Source organism: Drosophila rhopaloa, unplaced genomic scaffold, assembly GCF_018152115.1.
Source record: "Drosophila rhopaloa isolate 14029-0021.01 unplaced genomic scaffold, ASM1815211v1 contig_167, whole genome shotgun sequence".
Taxonomy (NCBI): Eukaryota; Metazoa; Arthropoda; class Insecta; order Diptera; family Drosophilidae; genus Drosophila; species Drosophila rhopaloa.
The window spans coordinates 1,809,649-1,830,851 of record NW_025335047.1 but is presented as its reverse complement, the minus strand read 5'-3'; the positions used below and the strand labels follow the sequence as shown (position 1 = coordinate 1,830,851).

At 42.7% G+C, this 21,203-nt stretch overlaps 7 protein-coding genes across 9 annotated transcripts; 4 read left to right on the top strand and 3 right to left on the bottom strand.

The window, feature by feature from the left end:
* Positions 1-484: 484 nt before the first annotated feature.
* On the bottom strand, positions 485-5,976 carry LOC108046643 (phosphoinositide 3-kinase regulatory subunit 4). 3 transcript variants are annotated; one of them, XM_017126472.2, is made up of 9 exons: positions 5,946-5,964; positions 5,768-5,881; positions 5,515-5,701; positions 4,230-5,276; positions 3,155-4,165; positions 2,878-3,091; positions 1,787-2,420; positions 880-1,494; positions 485-808 (listed from the first exon to the last, which is right to left on the bottom strand). In XM_017126472.2, exons 2-9 carry the CDS (start codon positions 5,863-5,865, stop codon positions 577-579), a joined length of 4,038 nt encoding a protein of 1,345 aa, XP_016981961.1. In that variant the 5' UTR covers positions 5,866-5,881; positions 5,946-5,964; the 3' UTR covers positions 485-576. The 3 variants fall into 3 exon arrangements, with proteins under 3 accessions (XP_016981961.1, XP_016981960.1, XP_016981962.1); XM_017126471.2 differs by having other exon boundaries at positions 5,768-5,976; XM_017126473.2 differs by lacking the exons at positions 485-808; positions 880-1,494; positions 1,787-2,420 and adding an exon at positions 2,560-2,746 and having other exon boundaries at positions 5,768-5,976.
* A 1,885-nt stretch (positions 5,977-7,861) lies between these two features.
* Positions 7,862-12,339, top strand: LOC108046647. The gene is made up of 5 exons (XM_017126481.2): positions 7,862-8,844; positions 9,344-9,492; positions 10,536-10,815; positions 11,400-11,735; positions 12,107-12,339. The coding sequence occupies exons 1-5, from the start codon at positions 8,074-8,076 to the stop codon at positions 12,185-12,187; spliced, it is 1,617 nt and encodes a 538-aa protein (XP_016981970.1). The 5' UTR covers positions 7,862-8,073; the 3' UTR covers positions 12,188-12,339.
* An 81-nt stretch (positions 12,340-12,420) lies between these two features.
* LOC108046648 (luciferin sulfotransferase) lies at positions 12,421-14,612 on the top strand. Its single transcript, XM_017126482.2, has 2 exons — positions 12,421-13,415; positions 13,824-14,612. The coding sequence occupies exons 1-2, from the start codon at positions 13,081-13,083 to the stop codon at positions 14,437-14,439; spliced, it is 951 nt and encodes a 316-aa protein (XP_016981971.1). The 5' UTR covers positions 12,421-13,080; the 3' UTR covers positions 14,440-14,612.
* Positions 14,613-15,498: 886 nt separating this feature from the next.
* LOC108046527 (phenoloxidase-activating factor 2-like) lies at positions 15,499-16,538 on the top strand. The gene has a single exon (XM_017126238.1). The coding sequence runs from the start codon at positions 15,564-15,566 to the stop codon at positions 16,536-16,538; it is 975 nt and encodes a 324-aa protein (XP_016981727.1). The 5' UTR covers positions 15,499-15,563.
* A 551-nt stretch (positions 16,539-17,089) lies between these two features.
* On the top strand, positions 17,090-18,886 carry LOC108046673. Its single transcript, XM_017126519.2, has 6 exons — positions 17,090-17,439; positions 17,492-17,728; positions 17,788-17,928; positions 17,984-18,139; positions 18,192-18,647; positions 18,726-18,886. Exons 1-6 carry the CDS (start codon positions 17,227-17,229, stop codon positions 18,849-18,851), a joined length of 1,329 nt encoding a protein of 442 aa, XP_016982008.2. The 5' UTR covers positions 17,090-17,226; the 3' UTR covers positions 18,852-18,886.
* Positions 18,841-19,981, bottom strand: LOC108046674. The gene is made up of 2 exons (XM_017126520.2): positions 19,545-19,981; positions 18,841-19,304 (listed from the first exon to the last, which is right to left on the bottom strand). The coding sequence occupies exons 1-2, from the start codon at positions 19,979-19,981 to the stop codon at positions 18,863-18,865; spliced, it is 879 nt and encodes a 292-aa protein (XP_016982009.1). The 3' UTR covers positions 18,841-18,862.
* On the bottom strand, positions 19,974-20,762 carry LOC108046675. Its single transcript, XM_017126521.2, has 2 exons — positions 20,525-20,762; positions 19,974-20,473 (listed from the first exon to the last, which is right to left on the bottom strand). Exons 1-2 carry the CDS (start codon positions 20,707-20,709, stop codon positions 20,044-20,046), a joined length of 615 nt encoding a protein of 204 aa, XP_016982010.1. The 5' UTR covers positions 20,710-20,762; the 3' UTR covers positions 19,974-20,043.
* Between the last annotated feature and the right edge of the window lie 441 nt (positions 20,763-21,203).

The window sequence follows — 21,203 nt, the reverse complement described above, 5'->3', positions numbered from 1 at the left end:
ACAATTTTCAGATGGTTTAGATATTCGGCCGCTTTATTTGTTCCTTTTTTGCACGGTTCTGTTAAGCAGGAATGAACCAAACTAACAAAATAACGAAATTTTAAAAACATAAACCATCTAATATAGATAGAACTTTTTGAAGAAAATAATTAAGCGAAATAAAAACCAAAACTTTTAAGCAGAACAAAAAATAACTAAAGAATAAATCCAGCTTCGGAAATGCGTACTTGTTTGAACGGAAAAGTTGAACTTCTCGCATAAGTAGGAGAGTTTTGACGAGTTTGAAACACTGACATTGAAGGCTCAGCTTACTTTGAATTAATAGAAAATATTAACAAATCATTTGAAATATTTAAATGAATTTAAGTTTTTTACTTCTAGCTTAAGAACCTTGACAACATTTTTCGACTTGGAAGAGAAACCTCTCCAAAATCTATAAAAAAAATAAAAATCAACGCGACTTGTTATTTTAAAAACGAGAGGCCACAGTTTACAAGCAGTTTATTTAATAGTTACACATATTGCAGTTAATTAGGCTAATCACAGTTGAATAATTAAATACTATATAGCGGGCGCTCACTTCCACAGCTTGATGACACCGTCGCGCGATGCCGAGGCTATGTAGATCTGGCCCTTGTCCTTGCACATCAGCAGATCCGTGATGGCGTCGTGGTGACTCGCCGTGGGCATATCCGGCCCCGACCGGGGATTCTCCTCCGTGGAGGAGCGCAGCTGCTGCGAGTCACCCGTGCTGGCCATGGAAATGATCTGCTCCTCGACCACCTGGCTGCCATCAATTAAGCGGACACTGAAAAGGAAATCAAGCAATAATATAAAGTGTGTTCGACTAAATTTAAAGCTAACAAAATTGATAAGTACCTGTAGCTGAAGGCCACGTCCGCCAGATTATCATTGGCAGCCGGCACTTTGAGCGAGGAGTTCTTGGGGTTGACGATGTCCCAGTACCGGATGCGCTGATCCGAGCTGCCTGTGAGAATGAAGGGCGAGCCGTCGACCACACCACTGAGGATGCCGCACGTGGTGGCCGGATCGCTGGGACTGGCGCTGGACAAGGCCGCCACCGGACTGGCCCACAATACCGTCTGGCGCTGACCCGTCTCGATGTTCCACACGGACACCTCGTTGTTCGACTGCGAGGCGGAGATGAGATATGAGGGCTCCGTGGGATGGCAGGCAACCTTCCTTATCCAGGAGTCGGCCGGATGTTTGATCTCGGCGATGGGCAGGCGGAAGCGCAGGTCCCAGCAAATGTGTTTGCCTCCGCTGGTGCCGGTGGCCAGCCAAGAGCCCGTGGGATCCGCACAGATGGTGGTGATCACCCCATGCCGCAGTTCATTCTGCAGTCGCCAGGCGCTGTGCTGCATCCGCGTGTCCCAGGCCACGATTCCGCCGTACAACGTGGCGTACACGATGACACTTTGCGTAGCTTGATCGTAGGCATGCATGTCCACAACGGGCCCGTCTTTATGATCACTATGGTTGAGAAGGAGAAAATAAACAAACTTATTAGTTATGTGTTTATGAATTATGAATTATTGTATAAGGCAAACAAAAATGTATCTACCATTTTTCTACGGCATATAATAATATATAAGTACTGCGTGGAAACTGCATGATAAATCCTAAAGTTCTTGTTTCTTGATTTCGTAAAGAAATCGACGTTTTCTAATATAAAAATATACCTTTTACTCTAAGAGTAACGTGTATGATACAAAAATTGGCCTTTCAACACAAGATCAAGATATAATTTTAGGTAAATTCTTACTTCTGATCCAGCGCCTGTTGGAGCGTCATCTTGGTGGAGTTCCGATCGATGCGCATCATCAGCATGCTGCCATCCTTGCCGCCCACCGCCAGCGATTGTCCACTGTCGCAGGCGGCCAGGGCGTAAATGGGCGTGTTGGCCGAGTACACCTGCCTCGATTTGTTCACCCCTTGATTGCCGTTCAGTTTGCTGCAGTCCCACAGTCGCACGGTGCCGTCGATGCTACCGCTGGCAAAGAGTGATCCGTGGGGACGCAGCGATGCCAGCTTGATCACGGACTCCGAGTGCTCGTGAAGATGGGCCACCAGGGTGCCGTTCATCCGCCAGCCAGGGGAATAGGGCGTCACCAACTTGTCGTAGCTGCAGCGCTGCGAGATGGCCAGCACGTTGTAGCGACTCTTAATCTTGGTCGTCAGCGACTCGAGATCCTTGCGGCACTCGGAGGAGCGCTCCAGCCAGCAGTTCCGCTCCGGCATCGTGTACTCGCCCAGTGAAGTGGCCGCACTCACGGTGGCAGTCGGCACGCCAAGGACCACAGCTCCGGAGGCTGGACTGCCGGCCAATCCGCCAGTGCCCAGCGGTGTGATCGCTGCATCCGAGGCGGGGGACACCAATGTCGGTCCCTCGCTAGATCCTGCAAAAAGAAATGGCCATCAGTTAATATTACTTTGATCAAAGGTTTGGTCTCGTTGAATATAATACCATTAATATTTAAACATTGGTAATTGGCAAGTATAAGCTCGTTTCTTTTATATTTAAACAAAAATTAAAGTCAGTGATGGAATAAAGACTTTATTTCAGTCACAAAAATACACAATTTTCAATAAAAATAAAAAAAATTTAAGGGATTGGAATCCAAAAATAATCTCTTTATACGTTCGCAACCAAACAATTTGAATGTCTTCCCTGGAATTATTATTTTTCAGCGCATAAATTCCCACAATCCAGAACTAAAAATATCTGAGAAGTTCATAGAAGCAATTACTTATTTGAAAAAAAGTATTAAATGAATTTGAAGTAATTAAGAAGACTGTTTAATACCCAATTAAAATCAATGAGCATGAATCCCCTTACGGAAATTATAGACTTACGGATCTCTAAGGGCATTTTAGTGGCCTTGTCCGCCAGCGGATATTCATGGCAAGCGACTTGCTTGCGACTGACCACGATGCGCCCATTGCCAGAGGCAGTGTCGTCCAGATCCTGAAGGGATTTATGCTTCATGGAGATCAGGAACGGGTTCATGGCCAGCAGCTGCATCTCAATGAGATCCGTCAATCCCTCAGAGCTTAGGCGTCTAAAAAGCTGTAAATGGATATTGTAAAAATTAAAAAATATAGCTTAAACTTTAAAGAAACTTATACTCACATTCCTCAGCGTCTGCCCCATCTCCTCGTATTGCGGCAGGGCTCCATGTCTGGTCTGGCTACGCACCCTCGATCGATCCTGGAGCGCTCTGAGGAAGTGATGAATGTCCTGGAAGCGCAGCACGCTGTCGAAGATCTGCCGCGGCACTGGCGGCTGCACGCAGTCCAACAGAATGTGTGGCTTCTCCACCTGGATTAGCGGCGCCTTGAGAAACGCGCCAATTGCTGGCATAATCTTACACTGCACATCGATGGCGCTAAGGTTGCGGGCGGTGGTGGCGATCATGCCGCAGATCTCGTGACGAACCCACAGATTGGGATGGCATAAGTAACAGGCTGTCTCCTGGACGATTTCCGTCACCGCTGGCTTCTTGATGTGACCCAGTTCGATGAGAATGGTCACCGCACGAATGGCTTTTGCGATGACAAACTCTTCGCGATCCGTGAACCCTTGCTGCAACAGGGGCACCAGAATGTCCGACGCCTGCCATCCCACATAGCCAGCCACTCCGGCAATGTTGTCATAGAAAGCTCCCCTCAAATTCTTGTCCTCATCATTTAGAAAGGTCATGATGTGCGAGAGTATCACATCGTTGGCTTTTTCCTTGCCAAAAAAGGCGCACAGGTCGCAAATGCCCGACTCCATCAGAGTTTGCTTGACCACCGGCTGGGAATCCGTCAGCAGACTGAGTACCGCCTGTCTTACGATGTCATGGAGAGCATTCAGCTCAGCCTCGTAACGTGGAGTGGGCATCTCATTCGGAGCATTGCGCTGCGTCTCCTCCAGAAAGTAAACAGCGCTCTTGGCCAGTGCAGCAATATTCCGGGCGAAGGCCACGCGAACAATCACGGCACTCGACTCGCTGGACAATTCCGTGATGAACGGCAGGATGTACTCGGGAAACACGTTGGCATCGCTGCGCGGAATGTCCTTTACCATGCCCAGACAGGCTGTAAGCGTTTCAATGGCCTGAACTTGTACCTTGGCTGGCGATTTCTGGGCCAAATGGAGCTGAAATTGAAAAAGCACCAATGTCAGAAAGTAAAGTACGTTGAAAAAAAAGAAAAGCACTCACAATGTAGGGTAATATGCGATCCAGGATGGTCTCCGAAGTCGTGTACTTGGACAGCTTCTGTAGGAGTTCCAAGGCTGCAATTTTGGTGTTCGACTGCTTGAGACCTCGAATGCAGGACGTGACCACTGTGATGATCAGAATAAGACCATCGTGCTCCGGCGGTAGCCGTGCACACAGCGTGGGGTCTTTCTTCTCCTGCTGACCATCCTTATTCTCCTCTTCCGGTGACAAATCCTGCACCTGAGTCAGCACTTTTATGCAGTGCCCGATGTCCTTATGCAGACACTGGATCTTGTCATCCGGCGACATGATTGGCGTTGAGCTGAACATTTGCAAGTAGGACTGGAGGAAGGAGTAGAAATATTCTGGAAACAGTTGACCGCGCTCCTGATCCAGGTAGTCCTCGGCACTCTTTCGGTTCATCGAGTGGATGTCGATCATGGAGGCCAGCAGGTTGCGCAGCCCTTCGTTTTCGATGCCAGCCAGATGCTTCTCCACCAGATCGCGCTCACCCCGTCTGTAAGCCAGCAGCTGGGAGAGTTCAAAGGGCGCCGTGCCCTCCGTCCAGAGTTCCAGCAAGGCACAGCCCGCCGAAAAGATGTCCATGGCTGGTAACAATGTATTGCCGGCATAGCTGGGCGCCAGGCGAATAATGGAATCAGTGTGAATGACCGACATGTTGCCGTTGCCACCATCATCATCCGAGGCCAGTGTTTTGACGAATCGCTCGGGGGCTATGTAGCAGGTTCTCCTCCTACTCGTATCGAAGAAGTACGTATAGTCCGCGGGGTTGTCCTCTGGCAAATATGTGGGCTTAAAGGATGCAAAGTCCGAGAGCAGGATCCAGTTCCAGGAGGTGATCAGGATGTTCTCCAGCTTGATGTCCCCGTGGCAGATCTTCTGCTTGTGGCACTGATTCAAGGCGCACAGGATCTGGAATGTGATCCACTTCTTTTCCAGCACCGTGAGAAAGGGGCGTGTGGACACGCGATCGTACAGACTGTGCTTTACATACTCCCGCATTATGTAGGCGGCTTTGTCAATGAGCTGAAAGAGAAGGAATTTTAATAGATGTCTTACGAATGTATAGACTACTTCATTTTTCCATTATTCATTTTATGAGTTAACCTTATTATTGATGCGTTATGACTCAACATAAATGAAGATAAGACTAATTCATAAAAGGAATTGGTTTTGTGGTCAAATTACAAATGAACCAATAAATTTCGATTATGTGCAATCGGTTGGTCATGATAAAGTTTAACAAGTTGTCTGGAAAACAAACCTCCACCCGTTGAAAGGGTAAACAATTGACTGCATTTGCCAGCGAGAGTGTCTTCTTGATGCCCTCCAGTCGCTCCTTGTGATCCTCCAGTGGTAATGTGGGATCATGCTTCACAAATACTTTGACCACGATCTGGCCCTCATCCGTTTTCGCCTTGGCCACTTTGAAGAATCGCGTGCTGCCCATGCTGTGGAAAATGGGTGATTCGTGGGTGTCAACAATTTTCCTCGGAAAATTAATTTTTTTCACTCACTTGGAACTGAAGGTGATTTCGGACCCGAACTGTCCGGAAAAATAGTGCTCCACCGCGTAGATCTGCGAAGGGGCAATGCCCACCAGTTGATTGCCCATCCTGTCTGCACTTACGCTGCAAAGTGCCCACAATAATAGTTAATTTTTAGAGTTTCTTTAACAATAACAAGAAAATTAACTTTTGGTCTTTTCTGCGCAGCCCAACAGCTGGTGAGGGTGTTGCCAGATGGCAATCAGAGTTATCGATAGTTACACTGTTCAATATTTCATTGGTTATTGCCAATCAATTAGCAAGAAAAGAGCCTTATGGAATTAATATTTTCTGATAATAGTTACTGTTAAGTGTTATAAAAATAAAAATAAAAAATAAATAATAATTAAAGAGAATAGTCAATATTTTGTATTTTTAGAAAAGATGGCCGTTCCATTAAATTTTTCAACAGCCGATAATATCGAGCGTCATCGTAAACAATTAAAAAAAAACCGCGTACTTTTGAATGCCCAAGTGAAAATAACAATTCCTAAACGTTGAAAGTAGTTAAAAGTGAATGGAGTATTCAAATTCGTAACTTAATGGGTTTCCATTTCCATAATTCAACACGAAACTTAACCTAAAGTATAGATTATGCTAATAACTGATTTATAGGGAAAGGTCATCTTGGAATCTAGAAGTTCGTAAAGAAAGTATAGAGCTAGAAAAGCGTTATACCTCTTTAGCTTCGCCTGACGGTCCCATTAAACAGATTATAAATTTATGTAACGGGCACAGTGCAATCCATTTGTTGAATAAAATCGAAATGGGCCATGACGAGAGCCAAGTCGAACCCACAAACAGTCCAGGTGACAAATGTGCCAAGCTCTCGAATGGTTTGCTCAAAGAACTGGAAATGATTTGAGAATTTTAAGGCAACAGGAGATACTCTTAAATATAGGAATAAATATAGGAATAAATATAGGACATTATTAAATTTAAATTTGAAATAATTTTATCTTCGAAACAAACTGATTTCAGTTTGTTTAGAGTAGGCGTTCAAAAATATATCAGGATTTCGTTAAATAAATGAAGTCGTGGAATGAAATTTGAGTTCGAAAAGGTGTTATTTTAAAAATAGCAGTCCCGGTTTCCTGAAAACTAATTTATTTTATTTTTAAAATAGTATTCATTTCAATTGCCCAAGATTATTTCCTCCATGTCGTTAACGTGACCAAGAGCTTAACATTCATGGCATACCCAATAAAAGAGACCCAAAAGTCGTGTTGATACTCGTATTTACATAAAAAGCCCAAGCAGGCGGCTTTAACGAAAACGTTGTCTCCGAATCCGACTTCCAATGTCCACCAACCACCATTCCGAGAAGAGAACTTTCAAAGCGGACGAGCGTGTGTAAAAAGAAAGTAGGTGGGTAGGTAGGAAACATAAACAAAGTGTGAGCCATAGAACAGGGCACTCAAAAAAAAGATGTTATCAAAATAAAATTAAAGTTTTGTAAATAAAAAAATAACTTGTGAACATCAATTACAGTTGGCTTTCTTTGTTTAACTGAAAGATAAAACCTCCTTCTTGAGACTACAAATCAAATACAAACATTTTTCTAAAATGAAGATCCATACTAAACGATTTCTTGATTATTTAAAAAAAAGCTTAACTTGATCTTAACAAAACATAAAATATTCAGAACAAACGCCAATGTATAAATGTAATTATAGCTATTAAATATTAAGGTAAATATGGTTGTGCCCTCTGTCTTCAACTGAAATCACACCTTTTAAAAACCTGATTATATTTTTTGTAACAAAATTATATACACTCCTAGTCCAAGTTAATCATTGTATTTTTTATCTGTAGAAAGCAAAGTGGTTCTCCCTTTCCCCGCCACCTCTTTTTGTCCCGTTTATTTGTGGAGACAAGGAGGCAAACCTGACGTGTACAAAGCGAAGCGCAGGCGTAAAGAATTCCGCGAGAGAGTCTTCGGAGAGACAGGTGAGAGAAATGGGGATCGGGGGTCGGTGATCGGGGTGCGGGAAGTGGGGAAGGGGGAAGAGCGGGAGAGCCAGCCGAGAAGGCCACAAGAATCGTTGGCTTAAGAAGTGTTACACGCTGGCGCAGTGCCGCAGAAGAAAGAAAGTTTTCGGCTGTGCTGGTTGCCTAACGCTCCGATCTCCGATCTTGGCAGTATTTCGCTGTAGATATATACATATACCCATTCCGTGTGCTCAGTGGAGCGTCTTCCGCGTTTTGTGGCTGCGTCGCTTAATTGGCCCAAAAGTATCTCAAGTGTGTGATTGTGAAAGTTCCTGAAGAACAAAATGTACGTGCGACGAGCTCTGCTCTTGGCCTGCCTGCTGTGCCTCCAGCCGCTGAGTCCTTCTCTGGCCAGCGAGGACGAGTCCAATCCGCTGCTGGACATGGCCTCCATGTTGTTCCAGGAGGCGTTGTCCAGTCAGAATGGCGGCAACAACGGAGGAGGTGGCGGAGGCGGTGGAGGAGCTGGTTTGGCGGGTGTGGCCTCATTGCTGGGCACCTTCATGCAGGCCAGTGGCAAATCCGGAGGAGCAGGTGGCGGCGGCGCTGGCGGAGCCATGCAGATCCTCTCGGGCCTGGGCAGCCTTCTGTCCAAGAGTGGTGGTCAGGGCGGCGGCGGCGGCTTCGATCCCTCCATCATCGGCAATGTCCTGGAGATGTTCACCCAGGGTGACGATGAGGAGACCACTCCCAATCAAAAGCGCAGCAATGGCGGCGGTTCCGAATCCGGCATTGGCTTGGACACCATCCTCCAGGTGGCCTCGGCCTTCATGAACACCCAGGGCAACGACAAGAGCTCCCACCATCACCAGAAACGATCTGCCGGCGAGGAGCCGGAAAGCGCGAACGGACTGATGAATCTACTGCCATTGGTGATGCAGGCGGTCAGCTCCTTCGCCGGTCCCGAGGGTCAGCACACCCAGGAGAAGCACAAGAGCCATGCCTGGGTGCTGCCCCCATTCCTCGAGCACATCCACGTGCTGTGGGACCACTTCTCCAACTCGGAACTGGCGGACGCTCTATATGAGAAATCCGGAGTCAACAAGATCATGAAGGTGGATATCTGAAGAGGATTTTTACTAGATTTAGGAAAGACTGTTCTTGGGTTTTCAATAAGTAGAGGCAGTTTTAGATGTCTTGTTTTATTACATTATATTAAAATACAGAGAGAGTGGATGTTCTAATCTGAGGAGTCAATAGAATGATAATAATTAATAAAGATATTTAGAAAACTTACAAAATTCGGGTGAATTGAATTTTACTAGGAGTAATCTAACACAGAAGGATTACAGAATATTTTGTAGTAGAAAATAAATAAGAGGGAAAAATCCAATAGAGCAAATGGCAAAGTAAAATATGTATTCCTGAAAAATTATTTCAAATTATATTAGAGATGTTTTTGCTTAGTCCAAATTAATATATGAAAACTTTATTTATTTATTTATTTTATTAAAAAAACTAAAGGACATTGAGGTTTTTTCCAATTATATATTTTCTTATTAAGTCTTAATTTTAAAATTTGTATACTAATCATTCTACTTATCTTCTCTTCAGGGCTTCAAGGGCAACGATGGAAAGCTGGACTACGACAAGCTGTTCGAATCGCTGAACAACCAGTCCTTCCGCCGGAGGTGGATCAAGTCGGCCACACTGTACCTGGCCGACTGGGCCAGCTATTTGGCCAATCCCGATGTTTATCTCAGGTGAGTTCCACCGGCTTACGTGGCTCAATCTATATCTAGTGCAAAGCGTGTTAATTGTGGATCACGTTCTGCTCTGCAGCGGTCCCAATGCAGTTAGCACCTGGCTGCGATTCTTGGACCCAGTCCAAGTCCAAGTCCAAATCCGATTCCTATTCCTATTCCGAATCCAAGCAGCTGCTTTCGAAGCCTGTGCTAACCATTTCCCGTTAGCGACAACCCGTTTCCCATCGAGCATGTTCTACCTTTTGACCCACTTTTTTCGGTGCTGGTGCTTTTAGAACGTGCCTGCTAATCCAACTGGTCAACAGTCCCAAGTCCCAAGTTCCCAGTTTCAAGTCCAGGCTCTGATACAGTTACAGTTGATATGCAGAAGATACAGAAGTCAACGGCATCGTTAAAACAAACAAATAAACAAAGCGGGCCAAAACCGGTTGCCAGCTTTGGTCAGGGGAAATTGCTTGGGAAGGCAGGGTACACTTGTCCGAAAAGTCAAGTGTTTCTTATCGAAGTACAAACAAAATTTCTCCATTTATTTCCGTATATTGCCATTGCAAAAAAACCTTAAGTGCGCTTTGACACACTTGAGAATTATAAGTAGTCTTTCTTTTAATTCCCTTGTAATTTACAGAACATTTTATATCTATGCAAATTATTTTGAACGAAACAAGACCTCTGCATACATAAAAAATAGGAACCATTCTTAGACGTATTATCGGAAAAGTGAATAAAGGAATTCGAAAGCATATTCATATCCAATTTATATTTAAAATTATTTTCGACCTCAAAATAACAATGCTGGTATTATCTAATCTAAGCTGAAATTATTTTTTCTTAGTGTACAAGACATTTTTGCATGACTTTAAAGTGGGTCAGGCTTCTCAGACTTCTTGGTCTTCTATTTCTTTTTCGCGTTGCCCCATCATTAGACAGCAACAACAATGGCCAGCGGCAGAGCACAACTTCCACTTTCTAGCGACCCTTTCACTCGACGTGCTGCGTCATCGAATCTCATCAACGGCCCGCTTTTCCACTCTTTCCCACAGGTACTTCCAGACGGCACAGATCATGTTTAACGGCCTGCTGAAGTCTCAAGGTTACCCCAAGCAGACCCACTTCGATCCCTCCCGACCCGGCGAGACCATCTCGAATCTCTTGGACCATGTGGCCAAGCACCACCTGAACGTTAAGATCGACTCCAGGCAGTACGTTAAGCCGGCGGTGGGCTATGCCAAGGAGCTGCTGAAACTCGGCCAGGCACGCGGATTACTCCAGTTCAATGCCACCGAGATCAGCGACAAGCTGACGGATACGCTCAACCTGGAGGTAAGCAGACGCTCTGATCTGGGAACTGGGTCACTTGGCCATTAATTGCAGCTCCTTATCCGCAAGTAGGAAATAGCTGCGGTAAAATGAGCAGCTCTAATTAGATAACAATTCTAGGTATCTGCGAGATAAATTGATGCACCTCAAAGACACTCTCACGTGTATGGCAACTGGGAATGCATTAATTCGGAGCTTATTTTAGAAAAGTCGGAGTCAAGCATCATTGTTCAGAACAAGCCTTTAATTTTATCAATTGAAAGAAAGCTTAGTTTCATAAATGAAATGATTTTAGAGCCTCCTTCTTTATTCAAACAATTTAAATTTATTAAAAAAATTAAAGAATAGTCTGTGAAATGCCCTTGAACAAAAGTTTAGATTATATATGTGTTGATTATATAGTATTGAAAAACAAAACATAAAATTCAAAGACCAAATCAAGGCTTCCAGTTGTAATGTTCCACCCCGCATTCATACTAATTCCTAAGCTTTGAGCAAATTAAACTAATTACGCTGATGTTTTCTCCTCTTTTCCATGGCTCACGCACTCGATCGACTCCACCAACAATGGACCCAATGCCAAACAGGTTATTGAACCGGTGCTGAAAGTCCACCGCGCCTACAGATACATCTCGAAGTCGCCGCAATGCGATCGCTACGTGCTCTGCCAGCTGAATGCAGCGGCTCTCGATCAGCAGGAGAAGAAGCAGCAACACGACCAATACCAGCAGCACCACCAGCCAAAGAACCAGCAGCAGCAGCAGAATCGACAGACACCGACATCGGCGTCCGGCCTAATTGCCGGAGTCAGTCCGAAAATCGTGAAGATCGGCAGCATGGGTGCAGCGATCTTCATTAGCACGGAAACCGGTACGCCGTTCTGGACGCTATTCGGCGTGATCAATGCGCCTTACAATTGCGAGGTGAGTAACGGCCACAATGCAGCACAGAAAGATATTTGAACTGGGTTAGATTTGAGAAAAAAAAAAAACGTTAAAAAGTTGGATATTTACAAAATATTAAAAAGTATGTGAAGCATAGAGCGTTATCTTTCGATATTTATAAGTAGGAACTCCAATCAACTTCAGACTACATTGTAAAATAATTTTTGTAGCAAGGTTAAAAAAAAAAAAAATAATATCACTTATAAAACTTATAAAAAGAAATATCAAAGTAATTAAGGCTCTTTTTGCTTTATTTTTAATTTGAATATTATTTATAATATAGTTCCTTTGAATTTGAACTAATTTTATAATTTTGTATTTTTTCTCCTTCTGCGAATGACCAAATACAGGCCAAATACCCAGTCGACTGCAATGGTTTCCACGAGGGCGAGGCCAAGGTGACCACAGAATATATCCACAACGAGTTGTAGTGCTCCATTCCAGGTGCAGATCAAGATCAAGATGAAGATCTGGAGGGAAAGGAGAAGACGAAGGCTCATTAAGACGATTTAGCTGTAATTGAGATAACGATTTCGTGTGTATATAGTATTACGGATTGAAATACATTTAAATTTAAACTAAACTGATTAATAGTCGTAGATAGTAAATTTAATCAATGTTTGGGGCTTGTCTTTTGTTGTGTAATTTAGCATTGCATTTTTCTCTGAAAGCCAGATAAATTAAATAAGGTTATTGTTTATTGCCCGCTTTCGTTAAACTAGTTGGTTCTGTTCAGACTCAGATTGATTTATCTTTTCATTAATTGGCCGATTTCACATTTTTCGGAAGAAAACACAATTCAGTGAATTGAATTCACCCATACAAAACCAAATCAAACAATTTTTATTGATAATAACAAAGTAGCAACAATTTATTATTCATAAGGTTCATAAAAACGATAGACATTGTCTAACTCTTACTAATGATAGATGTTATGTACAGATGCCTCGATCTCTTTAGAGTCAACGAACCACGAGAGAAAAGCTTTCCAACTACAGTCAAGCTTGCCTAAGTGGTAATATGATGTTAACAAAGTATAGTTCGACATTTTAACAACTTCCCTGAAACAATTTAGTACTTTTGATTAAGTATTTCAATCTGACGAGCGTAAAAACTGAACTCAGTTTAAGGCGTACTTATTGAAGCTTGACTTTAGTTTATATGCTTGAAACTTTTCTCAGCCAAACCAGTTCATGTGTGTGAAAACTGGCCAGGGGCATTTTCACCATTTTCCTTTCAGTGGCTCGTTTGAACTTGCACTTGCCACTTGGCTTGACTTCATTGTGCTTTAGTTTTTTGGGCACAACGGTCCAGATATATTGCCATGCAGCTGATCTATCGCGAACTGGAGGCGGACATCGTTCGTCGCACAAATGCCGTTTTTCCGGCTCAAAATTGCTTTGTGGAGGTGCTTCCCGACCGGTTGATCATTCCCAGGAAGTATGTGGAGCTGGGAGATTCCATCCGATCGCTCCCCGTGTTCCAGGACGACGTGTGGATGGTGTCCTATCCACGCACTGGATCCACTTGGGCCCAGGAAATGGTATGGCTGCTGGGACACCAGTTGGATTACGTAGCTGCAGAGCAGGACTTGCGGCTGCGGTCACCACTTATTGAACTATCCGCTTTGTTCAGCACCGATCATCACGAGGCGATTGCGTAAGTAAAAAATCATTAATTTAATTTTGAATGGTTATAGTTTTCGACATTACCTTCTTAATATAAACATACAATTTTGAGAAGAGAACACAAAAATCTTATTGATCTTTAAACATACCTTCGGTGTTCAAAAAGATAATAGATCAGATCGTTATTTTCAACTTTTACTTTTAAATTATCACGTCTTCTTTTCTTTGATTTGAATTATATTCAATTAATACAATATAATATGGTTTTCCCAAAAAATCAACAAAACATATAGAAATAAAAACTGATTTCTTTTATGTACTGTTGATGCTGATAAGTTAATATTTTTGTAGAAAGCCTCTCTTTCACTCTCACATTGAAGCACCCTTATACAAATTTGAAAAGCTTTGCGCTCTATTGAACTTTCTCCCTGTTTGGCAGGCAAAAGTTTGGAAATACAGTGGATCTGGTTCGCAATCTGCCACGCCCTCGCTTCGCCCGCTCCCATCTCTCCTGGCCACTTTTACCCGAGGAATTTGAGACGGTGAAGCCGAGGATCGTTTACACAGCACGCAATCCCAAGGATCTGTGTGTGTCGTACTACCACTACTGCAAGCTGCTCCACGGAATCAATGGGGACTTCGAACAGTTTGTGGATCTCTTCCTGGAGGGCCACACTCCGATGGGATCCTACTGGAAGCACGTGTTGCCCTTTTGGAAGCGGAGTCAGGACGAGAATGTGCTGTTCATCAAGTACGAGGATATGATCAAGGATCTGCCGAGTGTGGTTCGTCGCTGTGCCCGATTCCTGGGCGTGCAGAGTCTCCTGGATGTGTCCAGTCTGCAGCACCTGTGCGAGCACCTCACCTTTGACAAGATGCGGGGAAATAAGGCGGTGAACCTGGAGAAGTTGCTGCCGGAGTCATCTTCGAAGTTCATACGGAATGGCAAGATCGGAGACTGGCGTAATCACATGGGAAACGAGATGTCGGAACGTTTTGATGCCTGGAGTGAGCAGCATATTCGTGGTGCTGGCTTAAACTTTGATTACGAGTGATTTTTAAATCTTATCTAATATTAAATATTTTATTTTTATATAAAATACTCCCAGCGTTAAGTTGGTTAACCAGATTATGTTGTAAGGGCTTCAATTAGTTCGATTATTTTCCACTAATTTTGCAATAAATATTTGTTTAAGTTGCGTGTTAAATAAAAATAAACCAAAACAAAATCACTTCTGATAAATGACATAATTAATTGTTTTGTTTGATTGAAAAACAGAGCTGTTTTGGTGACAAAATGAGGTGAAAGGTATAATTTAAAAGTGAAATATAAATTCTCTCCATTTGATCTAAATTATTCACTACTCTTATCAATGTGGTTTTTCTGACTTATATATTTTCTTATTTTTCTTATTTCAAATCCCAAGTAATCTGCTTAAACAGGTTCAGTGAGCTCGTGAAATTCCCAGATGAGTAAATCAAGGCAAAAACCAAATTAAGAGTCGTTTACTGCCGGAATCGTGCATCTCAGTTCTTATCAACTTCTTAAAGACAATGTATATAGACAGATTTAAATGTAGCACACTTACCCTATACGCATTCAGTAGCCCCGGAGCTTAGCTTGTGTTTAAAACAACTAATGGAATCCGATCCACATTAATTGCACAATTCTTAAAAATTTGCGAAAAAGGAAACTTTATTAATACATTTTTAAACGAAGGTATCGTTATCATAAAAGCTGCGAATTTAAGAGGTAATAATTGCTAGCAAAAAGTTTTCCATAATAACCAAAAACCGTGATAAAAAGTTATGTAATTTCTGTTTTATTTTACAGATTGCAATGACTGTCTATATAAGTTTGTTGGTCTTGTTATGTGCTGTTACAACATTAGGGCAGGAACTAAGGGTTTCACCTAAAGATAGAACAAATTTTAACAAAAACATGGAAGATTTATTTGGTCCCACCACAACAAGAAGCACAACCCAATTATTTGGTTCCACCACAACAAAAAGCACAACCCAAAGAATATTTGAAGTTATTAATACGCCTATTCCCAGAATACCCACAAAATCGGAGAAAATAATAGAAAAAGTAGAACCATGCCAATGCACTAGATATTCGAATTGCGACTCTACATCGCATAGAAAAGCTATTGACCCGTGTTCTAAAATTAATTCCATGGATGTATGTTGTCCTCTTAGTGGATTGCTTGACCATACCACAACACCAAAACCCAAGGAAACCCTAGAGTTGCTTGACGATACTACAACACCAAGACCCCAGAGAAACCAAAGATTGCTTTATGATACCACAACACCAAAACCCAAGAAAACCCGAGGCTGCGGTGTTCGCAATGTGGGTGCCATAGATATTTCCATTCGAGGAGCCCAATTGTATCAATCTGACGTTTTCGAATTTCCTTGGACTGTCGCCATAATGGAGTCCGGAAACTACTCCTTTTCTGGATCACTTATACATCCCCAGGTGGTTTTGACTGCCGCCCACAGAGTTCAAAAGTGGAAAACCTATACGATTCGAGCTGGAGAATGGAATTTCAAGTCAAAGAGTGAGCGTCAACAGTATCAGGAAGTAAAAGTCCAAAGAATTATTAATCATCCTCAATACGATTTCAAGTCCTTTGCTAATGATTTCGCATTTTTAATTCTGGAAGAACCGTTCACACTGAATGATCATATAAATGTGATATGTTTACCAGATCAAGCCGTCGTTCCTCTGCCCTCCACCACTTGCTTTGCCAATGGCTGGGGCATGGATGCTTCTGGAGATTCGGGAAAATTCAGTGCCATAATGAAACGGGTGCCCTTAGGCATTGTGGAATCTAATTATTGTCAGGAGAGGCTCAGAATGACCCATCTTGGACCTAAGTTCTCCTTGGACCCTTCGTTCATTTGCGCTGGAGGAAAGCATGGCATTGACACCTGCCAAGGCGATGGTGGAGCTCCACTGGCCTGTCCCATTGGAGAACCCTCTGGAAACCGCTACCAGCTGAGTGGCATAGTGTCATGGGGCGTTGGATGTAATAATCAGTTGCCAGCGGCTTATTCCAACGTAGCCTTGGCACGAGCTTGGATCGACCAACAAATGATGGTCAATGGCTTCAGCACGTCTTTCTACACCGCTTTATTGGATTGATTTATAATTGCATTAGTAGGAAAATAAAAAAAAATTATAAAACTTATAAAATAAAGATAAAGTGAGGTAATGCATAAATATATTGACAAACTTGTCTGTTTTTCATGGTACACATTATTATGGCACAATTATGAAATTATGAAACTTTAAAAAATGACTGAAAACTATTAACATCGTAAATCTCTAATTGATTGAGAAATCAAAAAGATTCGGTTGTTTGAAAAAAAAAGTTTATTGACGTATGGAAACTCTATCATTAACGCATTATTTCCACATTCTTTGATTTTAGTAACGGTATCTTTATTTTTAACGGTCTCTGTTTAAAATAAAGAACATAGTTTAAACCAATAAAAAATTGTTTTTATTTATTATTTATTACTTCATAGATATACCATACCAGCCACCACCACAAAAAAAAAACAAAATGCTAAACATAATAATAATTTATAAGGAATAAATGAAATAAAACTTCCTTGTGCAATGCGCAGATAGAAATGGAGAAGGATCGATATTACCGATGTCTTAAAAACATCGATAACATCGATGTTTCTCCATCTCTACCGGCTTTATTGTTTACAATTTTTGTTGGCTAATTTTTTGTAAAATAATAATGTTACAATAGCGACGGGCGTCAAATAAGTCCACGGCATTTACAGGTGTAACATAAACCACAGAATAAAGTTTTACAATGACTTGTGATACCACCGAGGCCCTTGTGGCGCACATGTGTGAGCTGGTCCAATTCTATATGCTGCCGGAGCTGAAGGACGATCTGGATAACATTCAATTGGAGGCGTCGCAATTTGAGAGCTATCATTCCCTTCTAATGGTAGATCTGCCCAAGCTGTACGATTTGGTGCAGGAGTTCCTGCAGAAGACTGGTGACACAGGACACGAAGAGGTAAGCATTAACGGAAGTGCATTTCAATAGCTACAATCTGGTTAACTTTTAGTTGAGGGTGAAGCTCCTCCTGCTGATTTGCGAGCTAACAGCAGCTCCCACAGTTTACCAACTGAAGGATGATTCTGGAAACCTCTTAAAAAACGCCCGTGAGCTGGCTACGAAGCTCACATTTAAATGGTGGGAGTCCACAGATGCCCAAATCTTGAAATACTACGAGCAAAAACTCCACAGGGATTGCTGGAAGAAACAACTAGGAGCAGTGCATGGATTTGCCAAATACCTGGAGGTACAGAGGAGTAATATATAAATACTGATGGCTTACTTTATTTGAAAGCTCTTCCGCAGCTCCGATACTCGGAAAAATCCAGAATGCCCACACGAATGCTGGCCTTCGCCTTATCAGTGGGTCTCAATGTGCGGGAATGCTATGATCCGGCCTACAAACAACTGGGCGTCAAGATCTTCTCAGTGATGCTGAAATTTAGCGTGCGTTTACGGTTCTTTGACACATGAAAGTTTAATAGAACAGTTTACCATCCAGGAACCGAAAGATATTCAAGAGCTTAATGTGCACAGCGTGATCTATGACCATTCCCTCAAGGATGCCTACAACATGGAGTCAATTGAAGCTATAGACTCCGTTTGGAATTGCTTGTACTTATGCCTGGATCACTTTGTAGACCTGGATGCTTTTACGGTTGGTAAACAAACACACACACAAAAAATATTTAATGTAACATACCCCTTAGTGGAACCAATGCGACGACATGCTGGACCGACTTATCCAAAATGTAACCATGGCCTCTAGCCCAAAAATCTCCGTCTGCCTGCTGCAGTTCATTACTCGACTGGGCTACTATTTCACCATCAACCGGAGCGATGTGGAAGCTGCTCTGGCCACAGATCTTAGTCAGCCAGATAAGTTGGCGGCATGTCGGGAAGAGTGCCTTGCTCTGAACGCTAGCACCAGCTATCGTTGGGCCAAGGCCATCCTCCAAATGCTCGTCCTTGAGTCGGATAAGCTGCTCCAAGGCGTTGAAGTGTGTACCGAGCTGCTGGAGCAGATGCTCAGATGCTTTCTAGTATGCATCCTGCCCATTCCGCTGCAGGCCTTGCACTCGCACCTGCCCGAGTTTTACGGAAAGTTTGTGGCTGTTCTAATGGAGTGCCTGGTTGCCCATGAGCGGGCACCTTCAGTTCTAAACGTAAGGTCTTCTTGTTTAAATATGTTTTTATAATTGCCATAGTCGGTAAATGTGCAACACACCTATTTTCTCCATTAGCTCGTTTTGCGCTTCACGGAAGTCTTCAGCTTTCAACTGGAAAACTGCTCAACGCAAAAGATGCCAGCTGGATTAGAAGAGTTTACGGAGGCTCTGACAATTATACATCGCAAGATTTTTGAATAAATATGACAAATTTATACTATGTACCGATCAACTAATATACGATATACAAATGTTGCCAATATGGTGTGTGGTACAAGAGCCATAAGCGCCGGTTTCCATCCAAAGATAAAACCTTTGTAACCATGTTTACGTATTATTTTTTGGCATACGTCCCTGTATGACTGACGACCGTAGTTGGAGGATTCGTTCAATGTTACGGTGGCTAACCCATCCACAGGAGTCATAATCAGTGTGATAATCCCACCCGTTAGCGCCATAGTAATAAGATCGTTAGACCAGGCCTCGTCCAGTCCGTGAAACCGAGAAATCAGGGTATGGACTTGCTCGCTCACGGGTTTATACAGCATTGCCACTGATGTGCTCGTAAAACAGTTTATCCTCCATCCGTTAAACAAGTATATAAATCCGCCCTTCCTGTACATGCACTTCAGGCCGCTGAGGAAATTCCGGTAACTATAAAATAAAGGTATACTTTTATAGGTTTGAAGGGCACGAAATTAAGCATATTTTTGAATCAAGCTTATATGAAGTAATAATTCACTATTCTAAAGTCAAAATATAAATTTCATTTGGATAATATTATCCTATCTGAAAGGTTAAAAGCATGTACATTTAAACAAGTACCACATTTGAAAGTATAACCGAAACGTGCCCGATTCTTTTTTATTATTGGCGAAATTTCGTATTCCTTACTTGCGCCTTTGAAAGGGTCCGCGTGTAAGATCCGCCTGCCGAATGACCGCCAATTTGGCGAATGGTGTTGCCAGAAGGCCGCCCCAAAATCCTGTCACGCCCAGGACCGCGCTTGTGTTGTATGGTCTTATCATCATCACATACTCGTTGTCGCGCAGATTGTAGAAAAGTAAATAAGAGGACAGTGTGTGTACTGTGCAACGCAGGCCGGAGGCCACAATTCCGTAATAAAACCCGGGCAATCCATTCCTGGCCATAAGCCGGATCATATGCATTACGGTCAGCCGATTATGATGGATCACATTTGCCTGGATATTCACCCGAACCAGCTCCATTGGATGCGACAGCAGCTGGGCCGCCATCTTGATCAGAAAGCCCACGTGCACGGGCATCTTTGCAAATTGTTCCATCGTACTCCCCGCATCGCTATTATTCATTATCTATTCAATTTTATTTATTCAGAAAAATTTTTAACTGATGTGTAGGTAAAAAACTAAGGCTACTCGCACTCGGCTCTCAGCTTAGCGATCTCCAGCTGGGTCTTTTTCGCCTCCAGCATGGTGACGGTGCGTTTCAGTTCGGCGATCTCGTTCATCTTGGTGAAGTAGTCGGATTTGGCCTCCAAGTACTCCGTCTCCGCCTTGATGAGGTCCTTCTGCAGTCGATTGGCATCGGATGGCGGGACCACCAGCTGATCCAGGTCAGTCAGGTAGCTCACCAAGGTGGTTTCCGGATTACGCCCACTACTCTCGTCCTCATCCAGCAGTTTGTCCAGTAGACTGGTGGTCGAAAACTCAATATTGGAAGGTGTTACTGCTGGATCTGAGGCGTCAGTACTCAGCTCCGTCTTCATGGATTCCGGAGCATCCACTTCCAACTTCGCGCCCAGCTCCTCGGTGAGATCCTCCCGGTACTTTGTACAGGATTTCCTACAAAACTTTTTTTGTACAGAAAAGAGCGGGAATAGTTTTTATACGGACCTGTGTATGATTAGCCGGTCTATACTGGTGTTTGATTGACACTTTTGGCAATGGATGCACAGTGCTCGGTACTTCTTGGCCTCTCCAACCTTTCCTTCCTTAAACGCCGGTAGAAAACCCAACTTTTTCCACGTAGCGTCCTTTGAAACGCTACCAACTCGCTTTGCTTTTTTTACCACCGACATTTTTTACATTCGGCTTGTGTTTAATTACGTGAAAGTGTTGGCTGCTGTAAAATCAACCGATATATCGATAGGCCAGAATCTGCTGATATCGATGGTCGCTATTATTTGAATATTAATTAATTGATTACTTAATGTCGATAAAGGTGAGTATGTTATAGGAATAGGACAATAATTCATAAGCAAAAAAAAAAGGTTTTTCGGAGGGTTGGACTTAACGCGATTAAATAAAGAATATGTTACAATAAATTTGAAAGAATTTTAGATGGTATTTTATATTCATTTAATATTATTGATACGCAGTTGTTAGGTAATCTGTTAAATTTTCTTTAAACAACTTTCAGAAGTAAGCGAAAGGTTTAAGATTTGAAATAATTTAAAAATTACAGATCTAAAAAAACAATATGAAATGGTAACACTATAGAAAACTATCAGTAGTGGTATTATATTTTATGATCCATTCTGTTTGTAATAAAAATAAATAAAACCAACTGATT

Coding starts and splice junctions, on each gene's coding strand:
- LOC108046643 (XM_017126471.2), bottom strand. CDS start 5,865: ATGGGCAATCAACTGGTGGGCATTGCCCCTTCGCAGATCTACGCGGTG. Junction 4,166..4,229: donor ATCGCATATTACCCTACATT/GTGAGTGCTTTT, acceptor TTTCAATTTCAG/CTCCATTTGGCCCAGAAATC. Junction 2,421..2,877: donor TAAAATGCCCTTAGAGATCC/GTAAGTCTATAA, acceptor TTCTTTTTGCAG/GATCTAGCGAGGGACCGACA.
- LOC108046647 (XM_017126481.2), top strand. CDS start 8,074: ATGTACGTGCGACGAGCTCTGCTCTTGGCCTGCCTGCTGTGCCTCCAG. Junction 8,845..9,343: donor GAGTCAACAAGATCATGAAG/GTGGATATCTGA, acceptor TCTTCTCTTCAG/GGCTTCAAGGGCAACGATGG. Junction 9,493..10,535: donor AATCCCGATGTTTATCTCAG/GTGAGTTCCACC, acceptor TCTTTCCCACAG/GTACTTCCAGACGGCACAGA.
- LOC108046648 (XM_017126482.2), top strand. CDS start 13,081: ATGCAGCTGATCTATCGCGAACTGGAGGCGGACATCGTTCGTCGCACA. Junction 13,416..13,823: donor GATCATCACGAGGCGATTGC/GTAAGTAAAAAA, acceptor CCTGTTTGGCAG/GCAAAAGTTTGGAAATACAG.
- LOC108046527 (XM_017126238.1), top strand. CDS start 15,564: ATGGATGTATGTTGTCCTCTTAGTGGATTGCTTGACCATACCACAACA.
- LOC108046673 (XM_017126519.2), top strand. CDS start 17,227: ATGACTTGTGATACCACCGAGGCCCTTGTGGCGCACATGTGTGAGCTG. Junction 17,729..17,787: donor GATTTGCCAAATACCTGGAG/GTACAGAGGAGT, acceptor GCTCTTCCGCAG/CTCCGATACTCGGAAAAATC. Junction 18,140..18,191: donor TAGACCTGGATGCTTTTACG/GTTGGTAAACAA, acceptor CATACCCCTTAG/TGGAACCAATGCGACGACAT.
- LOC108046674 (XM_017126520.2), bottom strand. CDS start 19,981: ATGAATAATAGCGATGCGGGGAGTACGATGGAACAATTTGCAAAGATG. Junction 19,305..19,544: donor GGACCCTTTCAAAGGCGCAA/GTAAGGAATACG, acceptor TTTATTTTATAG/TTACCGGAATTTCCTCAGCG.
- LOC108046675 (XM_017126521.2), bottom strand. CDS start 20,709: ATGTCGGTGGTAAAAAAAGCAAAGCGAGTTGGTAGCGTTTCAAAGGAC. Junction 20,474..20,524: donor GACCGGCTAATCATACACAG/GTCCGTATAAAA, acceptor AAAGTTTTGTAG/GAAATCCTGTACAAAGTACC.